The sequence below is a fragment of the Neoarius graeffei genome, chromosome 23, assembly GCF_027579695.1.
Source record: "Neoarius graeffei isolate fNeoGra1 chromosome 23, fNeoGra1.pri, whole genome shotgun sequence".
NCBI classification, from domain to species: domain Eukaryota; kingdom Metazoa; phylum Chordata; class Actinopteri; order Siluriformes; family Ariidae; genus Neoarius; species Neoarius graeffei.
The window spans coordinates 1,214,499-1,234,312 of NC_083591.1; the positions used below are offsets into that span (position 1 = coordinate 1,214,499).

The 19,814-nt window shown below is 45.5% G+C and overlaps 2 protein-coding genes across 2 annotated transcripts in view; one reads left to right on the top strand and one right to left on the bottom strand.

Annotated features, from left to right (window-relative positions):
- Positions 1-12,779, top strand: part of LOC132871107 (macrophage mannose receptor 1-like) — a 55,474-nt gene extending 42,695 nt beyond the window's left edge. The window contains exons 3-5 of the mRNA XM_060905213.1: positions 10,917-11,264; positions 11,551-11,883; positions 12,019-12,779. Of these exons, the coding sequence (XP_060761196.1) occupies positions 10,917-11,264; positions 11,551-11,883; positions 12,019-12,368 (1,031 nt within the window). The 3' untranslated portion in view covers positions 12,369-12,779. The remainder of the gene's footprint in view (positions 1-10,916; positions 11,265-11,550; positions 11,884-12,018) is intronic.
- Positions 12,780-13,704: 925 nt separating this feature from the next.
- On the bottom strand, positions 13,705-15,584 carry LOC132871108 (transcription cofactor HES-6-like). The gene is made up of 4 exons (XM_060905214.1): positions 15,507-15,584; positions 14,486-14,572; positions 14,295-14,376; positions 13,705-14,181 (listed from the first exon to the last, which is right to left on the bottom strand). Exons 1-4 carry the CDS (start codon positions 15,582-15,584, stop codon positions 13,820-13,822), a joined length of 609 nt encoding a protein of 202 aa, XP_060761197.1. The 3' UTR covers positions 13,705-13,819.
- Positions 15,585-19,814: the final 4,230 nt, after the last annotated feature.

A 19,814-nucleotide genomic window follows, 5' to 3' on the forward strand; every position in this document is an offset into this window, starting at 1 on the left:
TTTCATTTAATTTATCAATTTCATTTTCAGGGAATGATTGCTTGGAATGTTGAAGTGGCCTCCGTTTATCAATAGGCAAATCAAGAATGTCATTATAAATGGAATGAAACAAAATATACACTGGATCATCAGAAAGGTCAGTAGCAGAAGATGGCGCAGAATCAGATGAAAAAGTTTTTTCAGAAATATTTCCGAGGCCACTTGGCTCATGTGAGATAATTTCATTGGTGACTGGGGAAAGAAGAATACGGACATCCATTTGGAGTTTTGGGTCTGCTGCCGCTGGAGCAGTGGGTTCTTTTGGTACCTGATGGACTGGTGATTTTAGCTCACTTGACTCGCGGCGCATGTAAATTTTTAGTCACCGAGTTGATCACGCAGATTTTGGTCCGTCAGGTAAGCATACATGGGCATGGCATTGTCCCAGTGTTGCTTCAGCATCTTGCCATTGATGCGTGGATTGTCAGGCCATCCAGTTGCCTTTGCACACTCAAGTAGTGTGGACTTAAGTTCTTTCGTCCAAGATATTCTTGGCCGGATATTGTGTCTCCCCCTGGGGCAAGTCCCATCTCCAGTTTGGTTGGTTTCATCACCGGAGGGAAACTGACTGGGCTGCGGAAGTTGGAAATGATTTTTGTTTATTTGTTTCTTTGTTTCGTAACCCAGTATACACCAGCTTCAGGGGGTTAGCCCTAACTGGGTGATGTATGTTTAGTTCAGGGGAATAGATCCTCCCTATCTAGGCCCACCACGGAGAGGCGTACATCATCAGGCCCTTATTATAATTAGGGCCTGAGCACCGTATGGTGCGAGATCCTATTGTTTTTCGAAGGATTATTATTATTATTATTATTATTATTATTAGGGCCCGAGCACCGTATGGTGCGAGATCCTATTGTTTTTCGAAGGATTATTATTATTATTATTATTATTAGGGCCCGAGCACCGTACGGTGCAAAGGACCCTATTGTTTTTCGAAGGATTCTCTTCTACTTATTATTATTATTATTATTTTTCTGTCGCGCTTGGCTTTTTTTGAGGCATTTCTCATGCACGAAAACTCATGAAATTTGATACACACATCAGTCATTGTAACCGCTTCTCAGCCACAGACGTTTGGCCCCGGGCGTGGCCCAGGGACTTCATAGCGCCCCCTAATGTCATGGAGTCCTTGGATTGGCATATAGTTTCAGCTACGGATACCAAATTCGGTACGTATGTAGTTCATCCCAAGACAAACAACTTTCGCCCAACAGGAAGTGAGGTAATTGGGCTTATATGCGTTTGGACACATGGTCATTTTTAACGTGCTCCTCCTAGACGGTTCATCAGATTCATGTCAAACTTGGCAAACATGATGCCAAGATATTGCTGATGTTGAATTGCGAAGGGATTTTTGATATGTTGTAATATGTTGAAATGGCAATATGATGAATTTTAATACTCACCACATAAACAGGAAATGTGTCATGAAGTCACAATACATTTAATGATTTGGCTGAAACCTTTCAGGTTATTAGAGAATGTGATTATTATGACATCTAGATGCCCAATATGCCTGTCTGGTATAGCGCCACCAACTGGCCAAGGAAAGAATAGGGTTTTGAATATGTGTGTTTTGACACATGATGAATTTTAACATGCTCCTCCTAGACGGTTCATGAGATTCATGTGAAATTTGTTATACGTGATGCCAAGATGCCCTGTGATGACCTGGCGACTTGTCCAGGGTGTACCCCGCCTTTCGCCCGTAGTCAGCTGGGATAGGCTCCAGCTTGCCTGCGACCCTGTAGAAGGATAAAGCGGCTAGAGATAATGAGATGAGATGAGATGAGATGCCAAGATGTCGCTGATATTAAATTGCGAAGGGATTTTTGATATCTTGTAATATGTTGAAATGGGGGCGGCATGGTGGTGTAGTGGTTAGCGCTGTCGCCTCACAGCAAGAAGGTCCTGGGTTCGAGCCCCGGGGCCGGCGAGGGCCTTTCTGTGTGGAGTTTGCATGTTCTCCCCGTGTCCGCGTGGGTTTCCTCCGGGTGCTCCGGTTTCCCCCACAGTCCAAAGACATGCAGGTTAGGTTAACTGGTGACTCTAAATTGAGCGTAGGTGTGAATGTGAGTGTGAATGGTTGTCTGTGTCTATGTGTCAGCCCTGTGATGACCTGGCGACTTGTCCAGGGTGAACCCCGCCTTTCACCCGTAGTCAGCTGGGATAGGATCCAGCTCGCCTGCGACCCTGTAGAACAGGATAAAGCGGCTACAGATAATGAGATGAGATGTTGAAATGGCCTTATGATTTTAATATCTTGCCACATAAACAGGAAACGTGTCAGAAAGCCACAGTGTGTTGACTGTATGGTCGGACACTTACTTCAATAGATATTATGATTATGATGATAACCTGACGCCCAATGGGCCTGCCTGTTATAGCGCCACCACCTGGCCAAGCAGGAAATGTGCCAGAAATTGGCAATGCCTTCACTGATTGATCTGACACTTTACAAAATATTGTGTATTATGATTGTGATGATATTCACATGTGTAATGCAGATGCCTAGCACAGCGCCACCATCTGGCCAAGCAGGAAATGGGAAAAAATGTTCAATTCATTGATGGATTGATCTGAAACTTTACAAAATATTGGATATTGATCCCCAAAGGGATCAATAAAGTTTTATCTAATCTAATCTAATATCGTGATTCTGATGATATTGACATGTCTAATTCACAGACCTAGCACAGTATCACCATCTGGCCAAGCAGGAAATGTGCCAAAAACTTTCAATGCTTTGACGGCTTGATCTATGACATGCCTGATATAGCGCCACCAACACACACACATGCATGCACACACACACTCATACATGTAGCACACACACACTCATACATGCATGCACACACACACACACTCATACATGCATGCACACACTCATACATGCATGCACACACACACTCATACATGTAGCACACACACACACTCATACATGCATGCACACACACACTCATACATGCATGCACACACACACTCATACATGTAGCACACACACACTCATACATGTAGCACACACACACTCATACATGTAGCACACACACACTCATACATGCATGCACACACACACACACTCATACATGCATGCACAAACACACTCATACATGTAGCACACACACACTCATACATGCATGCACACACACACACACTCATACATGCATGCACACACTCATACATGCATGCACACACACACTCATACATGTAGCACACACACACACTCATACATGCATGCACACACACACTCATACATGCATGCACACACACACTCATACATGTAGCACACACAAACTCATACATGCATGCACACACACATACATGCATGCACACACACACACTCATACATGTAGCACACACACACACTCATACATGCATGCACACACACACTCATACATGTAGCACACACACTCATACATGCATGCACACACACTCATACATGCATGCACACACACACTCATACATGCATGCACACACACACTCGTACATGCATGCACACACACATGCACACACTCATACACATACATAGTTGCAATCATATAGACACACATGAATACTCAGACGAGAATGGGTGTGTATATGTAATACAATTATGTGCACACACACACACACACACACAGTCATATGCATATTTATGCATACACACAAACACTCTCAGAAGTATACACTCACAACATGCACACGCAACATCCAGGGCCAGATTAACATGGCCAAGGGCCCCTAGGCTACAAGTTCCTGTAGCCCCCCCCCCCCCCCCCGGCCACCACCATCTTATCCCATCTACCTGTAAAGAACCGTCTATTTTCTACATTTTAAAGGTTTTTTTTTTGTATTTTGTTTTTTTTTTCTTGCGGTCCCAGAAACAGAGGGGGGATCTAGATGTGAAATGTTTGATGTTGATGCTTGAAGGAAACTATCATGCATGTCAATGTCATCGGAGTGAGTGTGTGTGTGCGTTTGTGAAACTAGTGGCAGTGGCACATTCATCCACAAATGGGACGGGGTCTGAAAGGGATGGTCCTTCACCCTCACCAGAGCTAGTAGTACTACTGGCTGCAGCTGCAGCTAACATAACGTTTGCTACGCTAGTGTCATGATGACTTGCACTTGCCAGTTGGGTTTCATTAAGTTTAAAAAGCCCTGTTAGTTTTGGTATATTGCTCAATAGAGCTTTGTCACGTTGGGCTTTTTGCCGTTGCGCCTTGAGCTTTTGAGCACCGCTCTCGTATTTTCTGTCACACATGTTCACTGTTCAACTGTGGAGTGACGTCGTGCGTGACGTCTAACGTTTATATATGGAAGGCGGATTTGCCTCACCCAATCAGCGTCCGTTTATTTAAATATTCATTTTGAGCCAATGAATATGAAGGGGTTTTTATTTCTTTTGACCAATTGGGGGCCCCCCTGCGAGGCGGGGGGCGTGGGGGCCCCTAGGCTGAAGCCATATGAAGCCTGTGCGGTGATCCGGGCGTGGCAACATCTATAAACACTCTCTCTTTCGCACACACACTAACTCTCTCTCTCTCTCTCTCTGTCTCTCTCTCCCTCTGACAGACACACACACAATATTAGTGACCTCCCATCATTGTGCATTTTGTTGCAGACATATGAAAACTCTGCATGTACACACACACACACACACACACACACACACAGTAAAGCTAAGATGACTTAAGATTACAGCGTGAGATAGAGATAAGGAGGAGACACATGTATAGTTTTGTACATATATAAATGTACATTTTCACACCACAGAAACACACACACACACACACACACACACACACACACACACACACACACACACACACACACAGTCTTTGTCTATCTCTCATCCGTCAAGCAGTCACAGCATTTGCAAGATGCACATCACCTTTGAACATTTGATAAATATATGACATGTGACTGTTTTGTTGGGTGGCGGAATGTCCTGGGTTGTGGAACCACACGTGCGAGGGCCCGTCAAGGCCGCTAGCGGCTTTAATTATGGTTTCTTTGTTCATCTTTAAAGTGCTCTCTGATGGAATATGCTGCTCAGATACAAACTTTTTTTTCCTGTAACATTTAATTTTGTGCTGGAAAACAAACATTTGGACTCTAAAATGTTTTTGTACTGACTCGATAATGTAGAAATCATAAAATAGAAATCTATAACAAAGTTTGTGTGGAAACAAAATAAGGGGGCTAAGACTTTTGCACAGTGCTGTATATCAGGAAGAACATTGCCAGTGTGGCCTGACCCGGGCTCCCCAGTCTGCAGGCAGTCAGAGGAGCCCGGGTCAGGAGGCACTGCGGTCTGGGGAGGCGATGGGAGCGATACTGTACCTCCTTCAGACGCCAAATCCCACTCAGCTGCACGCCGATTTATTAGGGACATTAAGCTCGTGATTGGGTCACAGTGAAATGATCAGGCACAGGGAAAGCATTTTACTGAATTACTGAGCTCATTATTCGCTCATTCTTTCATATGAAGGTTTGTTCATTTCATTAAAAAATACACTTGGAATAAAAATGTTATCGTCCAAAATGTAAATTAGTTTTAATTATTAATTCCCATAATATACATGTAATGATTAATGATGATACAATAAATTAACATTTTAACAATTTATATTTCATAGATTTTTGGTTAAAAACAAACACCACGTGACTTCATCAACTGAATTTAACAACTACTAATACCTTTCAAGCAGGGGTTCTCAACCTTTCCTACTTTAAACCCACCTATTCATACTGGTAACGAGTCGAGGCCCATTAAAAAAGATCCCCAGTTGTTTTGCCTCATCTATTCTATTAGAATCTAATAATCTACTGTAAAGTGTATTAATGGGATGTGACATCACTCCCTGTTACAGATGGGAGCCCAGGAATTAAATAAATCCAATAAAAACCATCTGTGTGTAATTGTAGGTGATGTATTTAAAACTGTATGAATGTGCCAGAAGCCGAACCCATGCATGCAGGTCATTCTCCGCCAAAAGGGATTAATGATCCAAAAGTGGAGTCTGGTCCATTAACACAAGAACTTACTGCCATGTTTGTGTTCAGCAGACAAGCAAGTTATTAAAACCCAGAAGTGGATACAGAACCCACTCAATGGGATTCGGTCCTTACACGCTAACAAAGAATGATTTTTTTCCTATTAAATAAAAATTTGAGGACCACCTCAAATTTAAACGCCTGGAGGGCGAGATACCAATGGGTGATAATTGCGAACATCCCCGTGCACACACACAACCTTCACCGCTTGTGCTCTGCTCAATGCTTCACCTTTGCACCAGGCTTTGGTGGATTGAGGTCTGATTACAGCTGGAATCCACCAACACATGATGCGTATCCCATTGGACATTTACTGGTATATGATATGCTCCAGCCTGATCGGGAGCGGTCTCTGGAACATTGGGGATCCGGACCACATCTCCCACCTCCATCACGGAGCACTGACCCTGGAGATGCCCCAGCTCCCTGCAGTGCTAGATTACCAGCCCAGGCTTTCCCTCTGCACTGGTGTTATGGGCGTCGCTCACCTGGGGGGGAGAAGACACAGACACAGAAGGGGAAGACAGGAGGACACCGCGGGTGTGGCAGGCCGGCTGGAGGGGAGCTGGCTCCCATCTCCATGGGAAAAGGGGGGGAAGAGAAGGAGGGAGAAAAGATAACAGGTGACACATCTGCCTGCTGCTGGAACCACCGCCAGATGATCCTCCACCAACTCAGTGGCTTGACCCAACGATGCTGGGTGATGACGCTAGACCCACTCCGCCATTCCTTCCGGAAGACGCATGATGAACTGCTCCAATGTCACCAGATTGATGATTCCCTCAGCATCGCAGTCATCTGCTCTCAACCACTGCTGGTAGGCGTCCCAGAGCTGTTGGCCGAATGCAAACGGCCGGCAGACCTCCTCCAATGTCAATGTCTGGAAGTGCTGCTGATGTTGTTCCTGGGAGACGCCAGCACACTGCAGGATGGTTCGCTTCAGGTCCACGTATACGAGCCGGCTGTCGGCAGGGAGGGTCTGCTGTGGTGGTGGTTGAGGCCTCTGCCAACGCGAGCAGATGCTGGAACGCCTGGTGATCTTCCTGCTGGGCCAGCACCAAGGCTTCAAAACGTTGCTCTTTCTCCTTCCAGAGGGTGGTCAGCGCTTGATGCTGGTTCTGCTGGATGGTAGTGACGGCATGGATGAGATCCTTAAATGGAGGGGACTCCAGGTGGTGGTTCCCTTCCGTATTCCCAGCTTTCGGCTCCACTGTAATACCTCCCTGATGTGGGTGGAGTACAGAAGCACGGCAGGCAAAAGCTGATATTCACACAAATTTTATTTTTACGACTTTCATTGCTTTTCAGCTTCATTCACTCACTCACTGCTCACACACACACACACACGTGTTCTGGTCGGGAGAGCTCTCTTCTCTTCGCTCTCTCTCTTTTTCTATCTTCCACTATCATGGCTCCCCAGCCTGAGTCAGGCGGTGGGGGTATATGGCAGTGGGGGCGTGGCCTTGCATCAGTTTGTGAATGGGGGGGGAGGAGAGTGGCAAAGTCTTCTCACACCTGTTGTCAGTTAATGTGTGTGTGTGTGTGTGTGAATGAAGCTGGAAAGCAATGAAAGTAGTAAAAATAAAGTGTGTGTGAACATCAGCTCCCACCTGCCGTGCTTCTGTACTCCACCCACATCAGGAACTTTTTACAACGTCAAACCAGCTACCGGATTTGGGACACTGCGACATCCTGAACTATTTAGTATTTGACTTCAAACCTGAAAAAATGTTTAGGCTCACTCGATGGCACTTCGCAGCCCACTAATGGGTCACGGCCCAATGGGTCAGAAACACTGTTCTATCACACAGAGCGTGCACACACAGGGGGCTGAATAAATAAATCCATTTGTGGGTAAATTCTATGGATCTGTGATGCCTGCTGGAAGAGAAGAGCAGGAGGATTGAGAATCGAGCAGCTGTGGTTTGTTTACACCCGATACTAAAACTTGTAGCATCCGAGCAACCCTTGCAAAGCCGCGTACAAAAAGCCCAGAAACTCCTCCTTACCCGGCAAAAACAATACAGGATTTATCTTGCAGTGTCCTGATCCCCAGATCTTTAACCCAGACACATATAAAAAGTTGTTCTCCTCCAGGCTCTTCCAGGTTTTAATCTGTGTCCATGTAGAACGATGTCTGCAGCACCAGGGAGTCGGAGATGTCGGGGAACTCAATGGATGGATAATTTTCCAAATCATAATGAATGAATGAATAACTTTATTTAAAGATAAGTTGATCAGCAGAGCTGGTGGGTCGTGTACAGATACAAATAATTACAAATATAAAAGAATAAAAATATATGCAATCTTTAAAAAAACCTTAAAACATGTTGATTATCTGTTAATTATCTTAATTAATAGTATGCATAACTATTGTTTTTGTATTTAGTTCCAGCTACAATAGGATCAAAATTTATTCTACTAATGTCAAATTTAGCGAGTACATTTTTATTTAATAGGAAAAAAATCATTCTTTGTTAGCGTGTAAGGATCGAATCCCATTGAGTGGGTTCTGTATCCACTTCTGGGGTTTAATAACTTGCTTGTCTGCTGAACACAAACATGGCAGTAAGTTCTTGTGTTAATGGACCAGACTCCACTTTTGGATCATTAATCCCTTTTGGCGGAGAATGACCTGCATGCATGGGTTCGGCTTCTGGCGCATTCATACAGTTTTAAATACATCACCTACAATTACACACAGATGGTTTTTATTGGATTTATTTAATTCCTGGGCTCCCATCTGTAACAGGGAGTGATGTCACATCCCATTAATACACTTTACAGTAGATTATTAGATTCTAATAGAATAGATGAGGCAAAACAACTGGGGATCTTTTTTAATGGGCCTCGACTCGTTACCAGTATGAATAGGTGGGTTTAAAGTAGGAAAGGTTGAGAACCCCTGCTTTAGTGGATTTTCTCTGACAGCACGGATTTTTGTTTATCAGGCAGCGTCCACCATATTGCCGGGCAAACAAAGAAGAATGGTCACGACAGGTAATGAAGAAAACCCAGACAACTGTAGTCAGTACAATCTCTCTGACATGATTAAAATTTTAGATTATAGCAGCAGATCACATTACGTCCAAAGAAAAATAAAGGCAGCTTCTTCTTCTTAATTTACCCACAAATGTCTTTATTCCACTTTCAAATTGTTCAGCAAACCAGCTACCGGATTTGGGACACTACGGCATCCTCAACTATTGAGTGTTTGGATTTCTAAATACACCGGAGATGCTAAAGGCAGAGAGAAGTACAGATGCCTACCGATATTCCGAGGAAGGTTTCGTGTCAGAATGTTATGGGAAATTCCCAATAAAAATAAATTCCTTATTATGATAAAGGGAAGCTCAAATGTGGACTTCTCACAGTAATAAACAAACCAGGGACTAGATCTAACATATTTTATGGTGTTTAGCCGAGTCTACATTATCAGTACAGAGCAAACATGCTGCTAATCTCACCAAGCATTGGGTCTAATAAAATATATCACGTCCAAAGCCCACATCCAGGTCTACAGTTTAACGCTGCACAGAACTTTCACACTAACCTGATATTAAATGTTCTCCACACACACAGGGGAATGTTTTCATCATCCAGTCTTCCTGTTTAACTGCAGCTCACCATTTTTCTCGTCTTTCTGGGTTCACAGGGAAGCAGTGAAAAGTTAAACCAGGTTTATCTCCACGTCTGTTATTCCATCCAAAAGCACTACAGGTCTCTGGCATTGTTCTTTTAGATGGAACGTCTACAAGTTTATCTGTAGATGTACTGAATTGGGCTTACAATCACTCATGCACACTCGTGCCAGTTGCTGTCAAACACAAAGCTCGCCAGGCAACATGGCCACGTAAACAAACCCACAGTTACGATGACGTCATGTGAAAGTCGTCTATATTGGTGATGCATGCTGCAAAGTTGCTCTTAAGCTTCTTTCTTCCAAGTGAATTTGGGAAAACCACATACAGAGACAATGTTTGTTGCTTAACAGCGTCTTTAAACTTGCTCTTTAACCCTAAAGTGCAACGTTGTGAGGAAACCCCGCCCCGAGCTGTACTTCACTTGCTGAAAATAAAACTGAAGGCAAAACGCACCAAGAACAAACAGGAAGTGAAGATGGCTGCAGTAAAGACCTGCAGAGCTTCACCAGGGAAGAAACCCAGAGTCTGGTGATGTCTAAAGGCTCGAGACTTCAGGCAGTCATCACCTGCAATGGATTTGCAAACATCTATTAAAATGACAATTTAATTTATGATTGTTAGTTTGTTTAATTACTTTTGTTCCCTTAAAAGGAGACGGACACAGATAAGATGTGGTGTAATTCCTCCACTGTTCACCTGATCTGGATTAAATTCCTTTAAATGAAAGCTTGGAGTTCTGATCCATTAGTTCATTTTAACTCCACTGTATTGTGGTAGACAGTGAAATTAACAATAACTTTGTAAACATCCAAATATTTATGGCCCTGCCTGTGTAGATGGTGAATATGCAAATCATTCAGGGTTGAGTTTCCTTTAACTGTTTATCATCCACATGCAGTGAGCTACTCCAGGTTCAGGACAGATTACACTCATCAATTTCAACAAACCGATCATCGTCAATTTAACTAAAACCACACGATCACGTACAAAATCCAGTCTTTACTTCATCCTGACATTCAGCGTTTCACATCTGTATGAAGCTCCAGCTGTTCACGTCAGTGTTTTGACTTTTCTGAGTCACTTCAAGCTGTTCTGGAGCTGCAATCCGTCTCTCAGTCTGAATGGAAAACATCACATTTCCCTCCTTTCCTCTCTGTCCTGCTCCATTAACGGGAGAAATTTCTTCCACAGCCTTTTCTCCTCCAGTCCACACTGCCTTCCATTCAATTCAGAGTTATATGACTTGGACTGAGGCTCAGGCAGCTTGCAGAGAGAATTACACCGACCTCGTCACTGTGGACTCTGATGAAGACCACACTGAACTGGGAAATATATTGATTAAGTCTGGTATCAGTTCTGGATGGATCGGTCTCCGTCGTGGTGAGTTCAGTGAGAAATGGTCGAATGGTGATCCTGTAACATTCAGAAAGGTGACAGTGAACTGTGGGGCATCGATCTGCTGTGCTGCTATGAAAGCTGATGGTCCCTGGGAAAGTCTTCTGTGCACAGAGACAAAACCTTTCATGTGCTATAAACAAGGTAATTTCTGATTTTATATGCATATTTTAATGTATATTTTATTGATTATTGTAATTTTTAAAATATTATGTTTAAGACCCTGTGATGACCTGGCGACTTGTCCAGGGTGAACCCCGCCTTTCGCCCGTAGTCAGCTGGGATAGGCTCCAGCTCACCTGCGACCCTGTAGAACAGGATAAAGCGGCTACAGATAATGAGATGAGATTATGTTTAAGATCATGTGTTGTTATTGTAAATATACAAATAATAAGCCAGATCTTACAGGGTTTTTTTTTAACCTCCACAGACGCTTCTTCACAGACTCCTGATTATCATCTAATCCTTGAGAGTAAGACGTGGTATGAAGCTCAGCGTTACTGCAGGAGGAACTACACTGACCTGGTCAGCATCAGAGACGAGCAGCAAAATGAAGAGGTGAAGACTGAAGGGTTAAACAGCACCACGCCCTTCTGGATCGGTCTGCTGCGGGATGACTGGCAGTGGAGTGATGGAAGAAACTCTGCTTACAGAAACTGGATGACGGGTTACCCTTGGGCATCAGAAGACTATGTAGAAATTTCTACATCGGGCTGGTATACAATGCCATATTCTCATACACACCATACTCTATGCTACAGCAGTAAGTGATGATTTTCCAGGCAGTAAAACTAAAACTGTCTCAGCAATCTTCTGTATGACGACTAGAGCACAGCTGGTGTGAGTCTCTGTCTCTGATCTCACTCTCCTCCTCCTTTTGGGTTTTTCTGTCTCTCAGGTAATATCCATGTGAGTGATGTGGCTCTGAGCTGGAGGGCAGCGCTGGATTACTGCCATCAGGAGAACAGGGCTGGAATTCTGAACATCGATTCTGACGCTGATCAGAAAGAGGTGGAGTCTGAGCTCAGGAGGAGGGGCATTCCCCCAGGCTCCAATATATGGGTGGGGCTCGGACCGAAGCGTCTCTCTGAGAGGAAGGTGTCGTCCCGTCCGCTGACCTGCGAGGACGTAGCGAGACAGACACACCCTCCTCTGTCTCACTGCCCTGCGGACACATACACTGCAGGCGCAGCTCCTGATTACGTGCTGGACTCTGATCGACTTCGAGTCGTGTGTAAATTGAAATAAAGTTTTCTTGATGCTGGAGGAACAGAACACTGACTCCGGCACTAACTGCCCCGAACCCTTCACTGTGCACTTGTTCTCAGGGTGATGAGTTCAGTCAGGTGTCACAGAGCAGGAAAAGTGTGCAGGAACAGTTCACACACTCGAGCTTTACACATCAATTCATGTTCACAATAATATTTAGAAGATGTTCTTAAGGCTTTCAGATGAATTCATACAAATGCACACTGTTTTCAGATGTTAATCCTTTTCTCCAGATTCATGTTCATTCATGTTGTTTCTTTTCTTTTATCCTACCAACATATTATAAGAAAATCTCATTTTTATTCGCTTCTGCTGTCGTGTCTTTTGTGTTGTTTCTCTTCATTTGCAGCCGGTGAAGGTTTTTACGTTTAATGATCTGATTCTACTAAAGTAAAGGTTTTTGGCTTTGTGATTTTTATAAACACCAATGTTGAGTTTTTGACGATTGATGATATTAATAAAATGTAATCTGATCTTTTTACAGTAATAAAGTTTTCATCTGATTCTAAACACAGCTGTGGGTTTGTTTATTAATGAATGAATGAACGAAAAGTCATTCATTTAGTTTTATTATCAAAAAGTGTCTCAAAGGTCCTTACATTCATTATTATTTTAGTGAAAACGCTGTGGATCCTTTATGGAGCAGAATGAGTTTATAAGTGGATATGAACCCATAACCGCAGTGTGTTAATGAACTCTGATGGTAAGGTTTGAGGGTTGTTGTTTTTTATCGTATATTTGTTTGGAAAAGTGCATTATAATCCGTTCCCTCGCAGCTTTTACTGGATTTAGGGGCTTTTTCTTTTCCCTTCTGTCAGTTTAAGACTTGGTTTGAAATCAGATTTTAGTGTTTTCTCTGTTGTTTGTGTGGAGTTCAGTAAAACCCTCAGTTACAGATGAATAATCACTCTTACTGTAACTGGACTCAGTTACTGCAGGAGAGAATTTAAAAATGCAAATGAGAATCAGAATACTGCTTCAGACCTGTTTAAAATATTCACCTTAATTTCATAAATAATGTTTATCATTAACAGACAATCAGACATTAAAGTATTATTATTATCATCATCAGCTATAAAACTCATCTATAAATAAATCACTCAGAAAGAATAAACTGGGCTCCAGTCTGACTGCACTCGAAACACACCGAGTATTAAATGATGAAACAGTGGGCAGGCAGCTGAAGGGCTTCATCAGAGTCACATGTGATGAATCTGTGATTATTCCACAATTACAACCGAAATGTTTCCTGAAATGTGCAGCAGCGATGGTCCAGTGTGTGTGTGTGTGTGTGTGTGTGTGTGTGTGTGTTATTATAAACCTGATGTGCTGCAGCATCCCTAAAATGTGTAAAGTATTTTTTGTTGATTTGCATTAATTAATTCCGGTTATTGCGTCAGTGTACAGGTGTTTCCGGTGCGCTCGTGGCTCTACCACGGTCTCCACAAGGACGTGCAGTAAGGGGCGGAGCTCCGGTCCTCCTGCTCCTCCTCCCGCCCCCCCGAGCCCGGAGCTGACCCGCTGAAGGTCTCCTCCAGGGCGGAGTTCGGGGACAGAGCCGGTGCGCGCGCTCCCGTAGGAGACAGAAGCTCGGACCCGAGATCAAAGATGCCGCCCTGCAGGTCCTCGTTTAACGGCAGGCGCTCCAGCAGGTGGTTGAGAAGTTCCGCCGCTACCGGGGCGTCGATGCCGGGGCACGTGGACACGAAGGTGTGAACCTCGTGCATGCACTGGATGTATCCCGCGGTGAAGCGCTCACTGACCTCCCCACCCATCCTGTCCGCCTCTGGGTCTCTCACACACACACACACACACACCTGCTTAAACATGAGTAAATTGTGGCGCACTGCGCGCGCGGTTAATTAATAAACGTTTGCGTCACGTGTGCGCGGGCTCAGATCTCACCAGGTGTCCGGTCCCGGAGGATGCTCTCCACCCGCTTCACCGTCAGCTCCAGCACTTCTGCGTTCTCCAGCTTTGCATGCAACTGCAGAGAGAGAGAGAGAGAGAGAGAGAGAGAGAGATTGATTACTAATCTGTCTGAGTTCCTCCCGTGTCTCTCCCGGAACCGGTGTGCGCGTGCAGGTGTGCGTCACCTCGGTGTCGGTCAGCAGACCCCGGAGCTCCTGCAGGCTTTCGTTAATGCGCGCGCGCCGCTTCTTCTCCACCAGCGGCTTCCTCATCTGTTCACACAAACCAGTAACACCGGAGAGAAATCCTCATCAGAACATCCTGCAGTTTCTCCAGAGCCTCACTGGGAGCAAATACTTTCAGTCAAACACCACGAGCAGGAGTTCCACACTCCTCTTCTTCTTCTCCCAGTTTCCCATCAGTCACTTTCTCTCTTCCTGCTCTCTCTCTCTCTCTCTCTGTCTGTCTGCGCTGCGCTGCTTTATTCCTCTGTTTAGGATTTGATTTTTCTTCTACAAATGGATTTGATGTCCAGCCAAATTCTTTAAACGGGCTTCAACAACAACAACAACAACAACAACCACCTCTTATTTACATATTCACACAATGCGTTAGAAAAAAACTCTATATGCTAATTATCGACAAAGTTCTGTTTTCCCTTTAATCCCCTTATTCCAGCTCATATCGCAGATTTCTCGGGGTTTTTTAAAATTTCCTCAATAATAATAATAATAATAATAATAATAATTTTATATCGCACTGAAAGGTTTGTTTCCTAAAGCTCATTATTCTGCAGCTCAGATGATTTGAAGCTGAAGGGACTCGACCCATTAAACCACTGTCCCAGCTAAACTACAGTCACGTGACCATGCTCATCAACACACAGTAAATATAAAGATCCAGAACAGTTCCTCCTGATGGAAGCAAAAGGAAAGGTACCGTTTAGTACCCTGAAGATTTGATTTTTATATATTTTATTCACAGAAAGTTTGGTTAAAACAATCTGAAATGTTTGAATGAAATCTTAAATATAATATAAACAACATATTCTGAATATATTCACCTTTAAAAGAAAACTAATATAATGAGGTGCTGTATTTGTGCTGCACTTTCACATGTGGGCTTTTATTCTGCTAAAGGTGGAGAAAATGAACCTTTGGTACCAAATGGTACTTTTCAGTCGCGCGACACAATCAGACTCCTTACCTTCCGGTCTCCTCTCCAGTCTTCCGCTTCCGAAACCGCCCACAAGCCGACTTTACCTGCGCGAGACTCGTACGCCATGACGGAACCGGGTCCGGGTCGGTACCGGAGCACTTCAGGTGTGTGTGTGTGTGTGTGTTCGCACTGCTCCACACATGAAGAGGATGAGCGCGAGCCGGGGCGTGACGCAGAGCCTCACTGACCAATCAGAGCGCGAGTTTATGTGCCATCCATTATTTGTTTGTTTGTTTGTTTGTTTGTTTGTTTTTGTCAGTTGTATTTATTGGTTCTTTTATTTGTCTTCGCTTTTTTATTTATGAAAAATGTTTTTTATCGATTGATGGTATTTATTTTATTCCCTTTCATTCTTGAAGCCTTTCTTCCTTTGAGTGAGAGGAGAGCAGCGCTGAGCTGCTCCTCACTGAGCTCTCCTTCTTCTCCTCACTGAGCTGCTCCTCACTGAGCTCTCCTTCTGCTCCTCACTGAGCTCTCCTTCTGCTCCTCACTGAGCTCTCCTTCTGCTCCTCACTGAGCTGCTCCTCACTGAGCTCTCCTTCTGCTCCTCACTGAGCTGCTCCTCACTGAGCTCTCCTTCTGCTCCTCACTGAGCTCTCCTTCTGCTCCTCACTGAGCTCTCCTTCTGCTCCTCACTGAGCTGCTCCTCACTGAGCTCTCCTTCTGCTCCTCACTGAGCTCTCCTTCTGCTCCTCACTGAGCTCTCCTTCTGTTCCTCACTGAGCTGCTCCTCACTGAGCTCTCCTTCTGCTCCTCACTGAGCTGCTCCTCACTGAGCTCTCCTTCTGCTCCTCACTGAGCTCTCCTTCTGTTCCTCACTGAGCTGCTCCTCACTGAGCTCTCCTTCTGCTCCTCACTGAGCTGCTCCTCACTGAGCTCTCCTTCTGCTCCTCACTGAGCTGCTCCTCACTGAGCTCTCCTTCTGCTCCTCACTGAGCTGCTCCTCACTGAGCTCTCCTTCTGTTCCTCACTGAGCTGCTCCTCACTGAGCTCTCCTTCTGCTCCTCACTGAGCTGCTCCTCACTGAGCTCTCCTTCTGCTCCTCACTGAGCTGCTCCTCACTGAGCTCTCCTTCTGCTCCTCACTGAGCTCTCCTTCTGCTCCTCACTGAGCTGCTCCTCACTGAGCTCTCCTTCTGCTCCTCACTGAGCTGCTCCTCACTGAGCTCTCCTTCTGCTCCTCACTGAGCTCTCCTTCTGCTCCTCACTGAGCTGCTCCTCACTGAGCTCTCCTTCTGCTCCTCACTGAGCTCTCCTGCTACTCCTCACTGAGCTGCTCCTCACTGAGCTCTCCTGCTACTCCTCACTGAGCTGCTCCTCACTGAGCTCTCCTGCTGCTCCTCACTGAGCTCTCCTGCTACTCCTCACTGAGCTGCTCCTCACTGAGCTCTCCTTCTGCTCCTCACTGAGCTCTCCTGCTACTCCTCACTGAGCTGCTCCTCACTGAGCTCTCCTGCTGCTCCTCACTGAGCTTTCCTGCTACTCCTCACTGAGCTGCTCCTCACTGAGCTCTCCTGCTGCTCCTCACTGAGCTGCTCCTCACTGAGCTCTCCTTCTGCTCCTCACTGAACTCTCCTGCTACTCCTCACTGAGCTGCTCCTCACTGAGCTCTCCTGCTGCTCCTCACTGAGCTGCTCCTCACTGAGCTCTCCTGCTACTCCTCACTGAGCTGCTCCTCACTGAGCTCTCCTTCTGCTCCTCACTGAGCTCTCCTTCTGCTCCTCACTGAGCTCTCCTGCTACTCCTCACTGAGCTGCTCCTCACTGAGCTCTCCTGCTGCTCCTCACTGAGCTGCTCCTCACTGAGCTCTCCTTCTGCTCCTCACTGAGCTGCTCCTCACTGAGCTCTCCTGCTGCTCCTCACTGAGCTGCTCCTCACTGAGCTCTCCTGCTGCTCCTCACTGAGCTGCTCCTCACTGAGCTCTCCTTCTGCTCCTCCCTGAGGTCTGCTGCTCCTCACTGAGGCCTTCACTGGAACTTTTTGCACCTTCAGGATCTTTTACCTGGAAAAAGGTGCACAGAGTGAATTACTGCCTATTTTAAAAGCTCACTATGTTCAGATTTCCGGGTGAAAAATAAAATATTACTTTGTCCGGTCCTGTGGGGTTTTTGTGAGAGTGTTTCACTGATAAACAACATTTATTCATTCATTTGTTTGTTTATGTATTTGTCATAATGATGCACACTTGAATGAATCCACGTCACTTCCGCTCTCTGTCCATCCCACCTGCAGCTGGTTTGTGTTCACTGTTCTCAGAAAACAGACAGACAGACAGACAGACAGCTGGGCGCGCGGAGACACGGAGGCCAATTAGAACCACAGAGCAGCGCGAACGACAGATGGTGGTGTGTGTGTGTGTGTGTGTGTGTGTGTGTGTGTGTCCTCATATCTAAGTTCTTTTGTCATGATATTTGATTAAAGTGCTGCTGGTGTTCAGCTCCCTGTCCCTGAGGAACACACACAGGGTTATATTGGTTCCAAAGCAAGAATTCAGTTTTTAGTTTCGGAACAAAAACCAGTCAGGCAAAATAGCTTTAGTGACAAAACCTGATGTCAGGAAAAAGTTCTAAGAGTGAGAGAAACTGAGCTCGCTGTTGGGTTGTATTCAGTTTCATACTGAACTCTGAGGACGGAGTGTCGAGGGATCCACATTGAAATGGTGCAGTTTCCTGCATCCTTCCCTTGTGCTCAGCGTTCCCGGGATGGGTTTGTGCTCAGCGTTCCCGCGATGGGCTTGTGCTCAGCGTTCCCAGGATGGGCTTGTGCTCAGTGTTCCCAGGATGGGCTTGTGCTCAGTGTTCCCAGAATGGGCTTGTGCTCAGCGTTCCCAGAACGGGCTTGTGCTCAGCGTTCCCAGAATGGGCTTGTGCTCAGCATTCCCGGGATGGGCTTGTGCTCAGCATTCCCAGAATGGGCTTGTGCTCAGTGTTCCCGGGATGGGCTTGTGCTCAGCATTCCCGGGATGGGCTTGTGCTCAGCGTTCCCGGGATGGGCTTGTGCTCAGCGTTCCCGGGATGGGCTTGTGCTCAGCGTTCCCGGGATCGGCTTGTGCTCAGCATTCCCAGAATGGGCTTGTGCTTAGCATTCCTGGGATGGGCTTGTGCTCAGCGTTCCCGGGATGGGCTTGTGCTCAGCGTTCCCGGGATGGGCTTGTGCTCAGCGTTCCCGGGATGGGCTTGTGCTCAGCGTTCCCAGGATGGGCTCCAGATAAAATTCTTATTGAAGATGAATGAATGCTGAACTTCATGCTTTTGGTTTTAGTTTTACTGTATTTACAGAGGAATATACTGTAGTCAAAGATAAATAAGGGTTGAGAGGTTAGTTACGGTTCTGAGAGCGTAAGAGTGTGTGGGTCCTGATGAAGGGGGGAGTGCGTGTGTGTGTGTGTGTGTGTGTGTGTGTGTGTGTGAGAGACATGCAGTACAGTGTGTCAGGGCGTCTGTTCGAGTCCTCCAGCCTTCTGTCCTCCTCAGAGAGTGAGCAGCTGGCAGGCGTCAGCTTTTGTCCATCAGCCCTAACCCCCCACCCCCCCCCCCCCCCCCCCCCCCCCACACACACACACACCCTACACACAGTGCTGATCATTTTATTTCTCACACACTCCAACTTATGACTCTGAATTGGGGGGTCAGGGGTCAGAGGTGAATTCTGGCTCAGGTTATGATTTCCTACACACCCATGCAGCACTTCCACATTGTTAATCTCCAGATTTTTTAAATCACAGACTTGAGTTTATTGACAATCACTGTACAGCTGATGGGCATGTGTTTAAACACAGGTGGGCGTGTCTTTCAACAGACACGCCCTTTAAATATTTCTGAGTTGCACCTGGTGGTCAAACCCGAGCTCAGTCCCATCAGCAGTAAAGATTATAAGCCGCTGTGAATATGAAATCAAGACGCTGGATTCTAAACCGTCTGAGAAACAGTGGGAGTAAAAACGCACTCCACCTGCACAACACCGACTGCTTTTACGTTCAGAGTCATAAAAACACGTCGCACATCAATCAGAAGATTAAAGGTGTCCTTTTCACAATAATTTAAATATAATAGCTTTTTAAATGTTTGAGTCTGATTACTTTTCGCTATCAGAATCTACTCCTACATTCAGATCATTGTTTACTTCCTGTGCACAAGCAGCGTGATTTCAGCGTTATCTTGGCTTTATCTCAGCGTGATCTGTATTATTTCGATGTGACCTCTGTCTTATCTCAGCATTATCTCGGTGTGATTTCAGCGTTATCTTGGCTTTATCTCAGCGTGATCTGTATCTCCGCATGATCTCCATGTTATCTCAG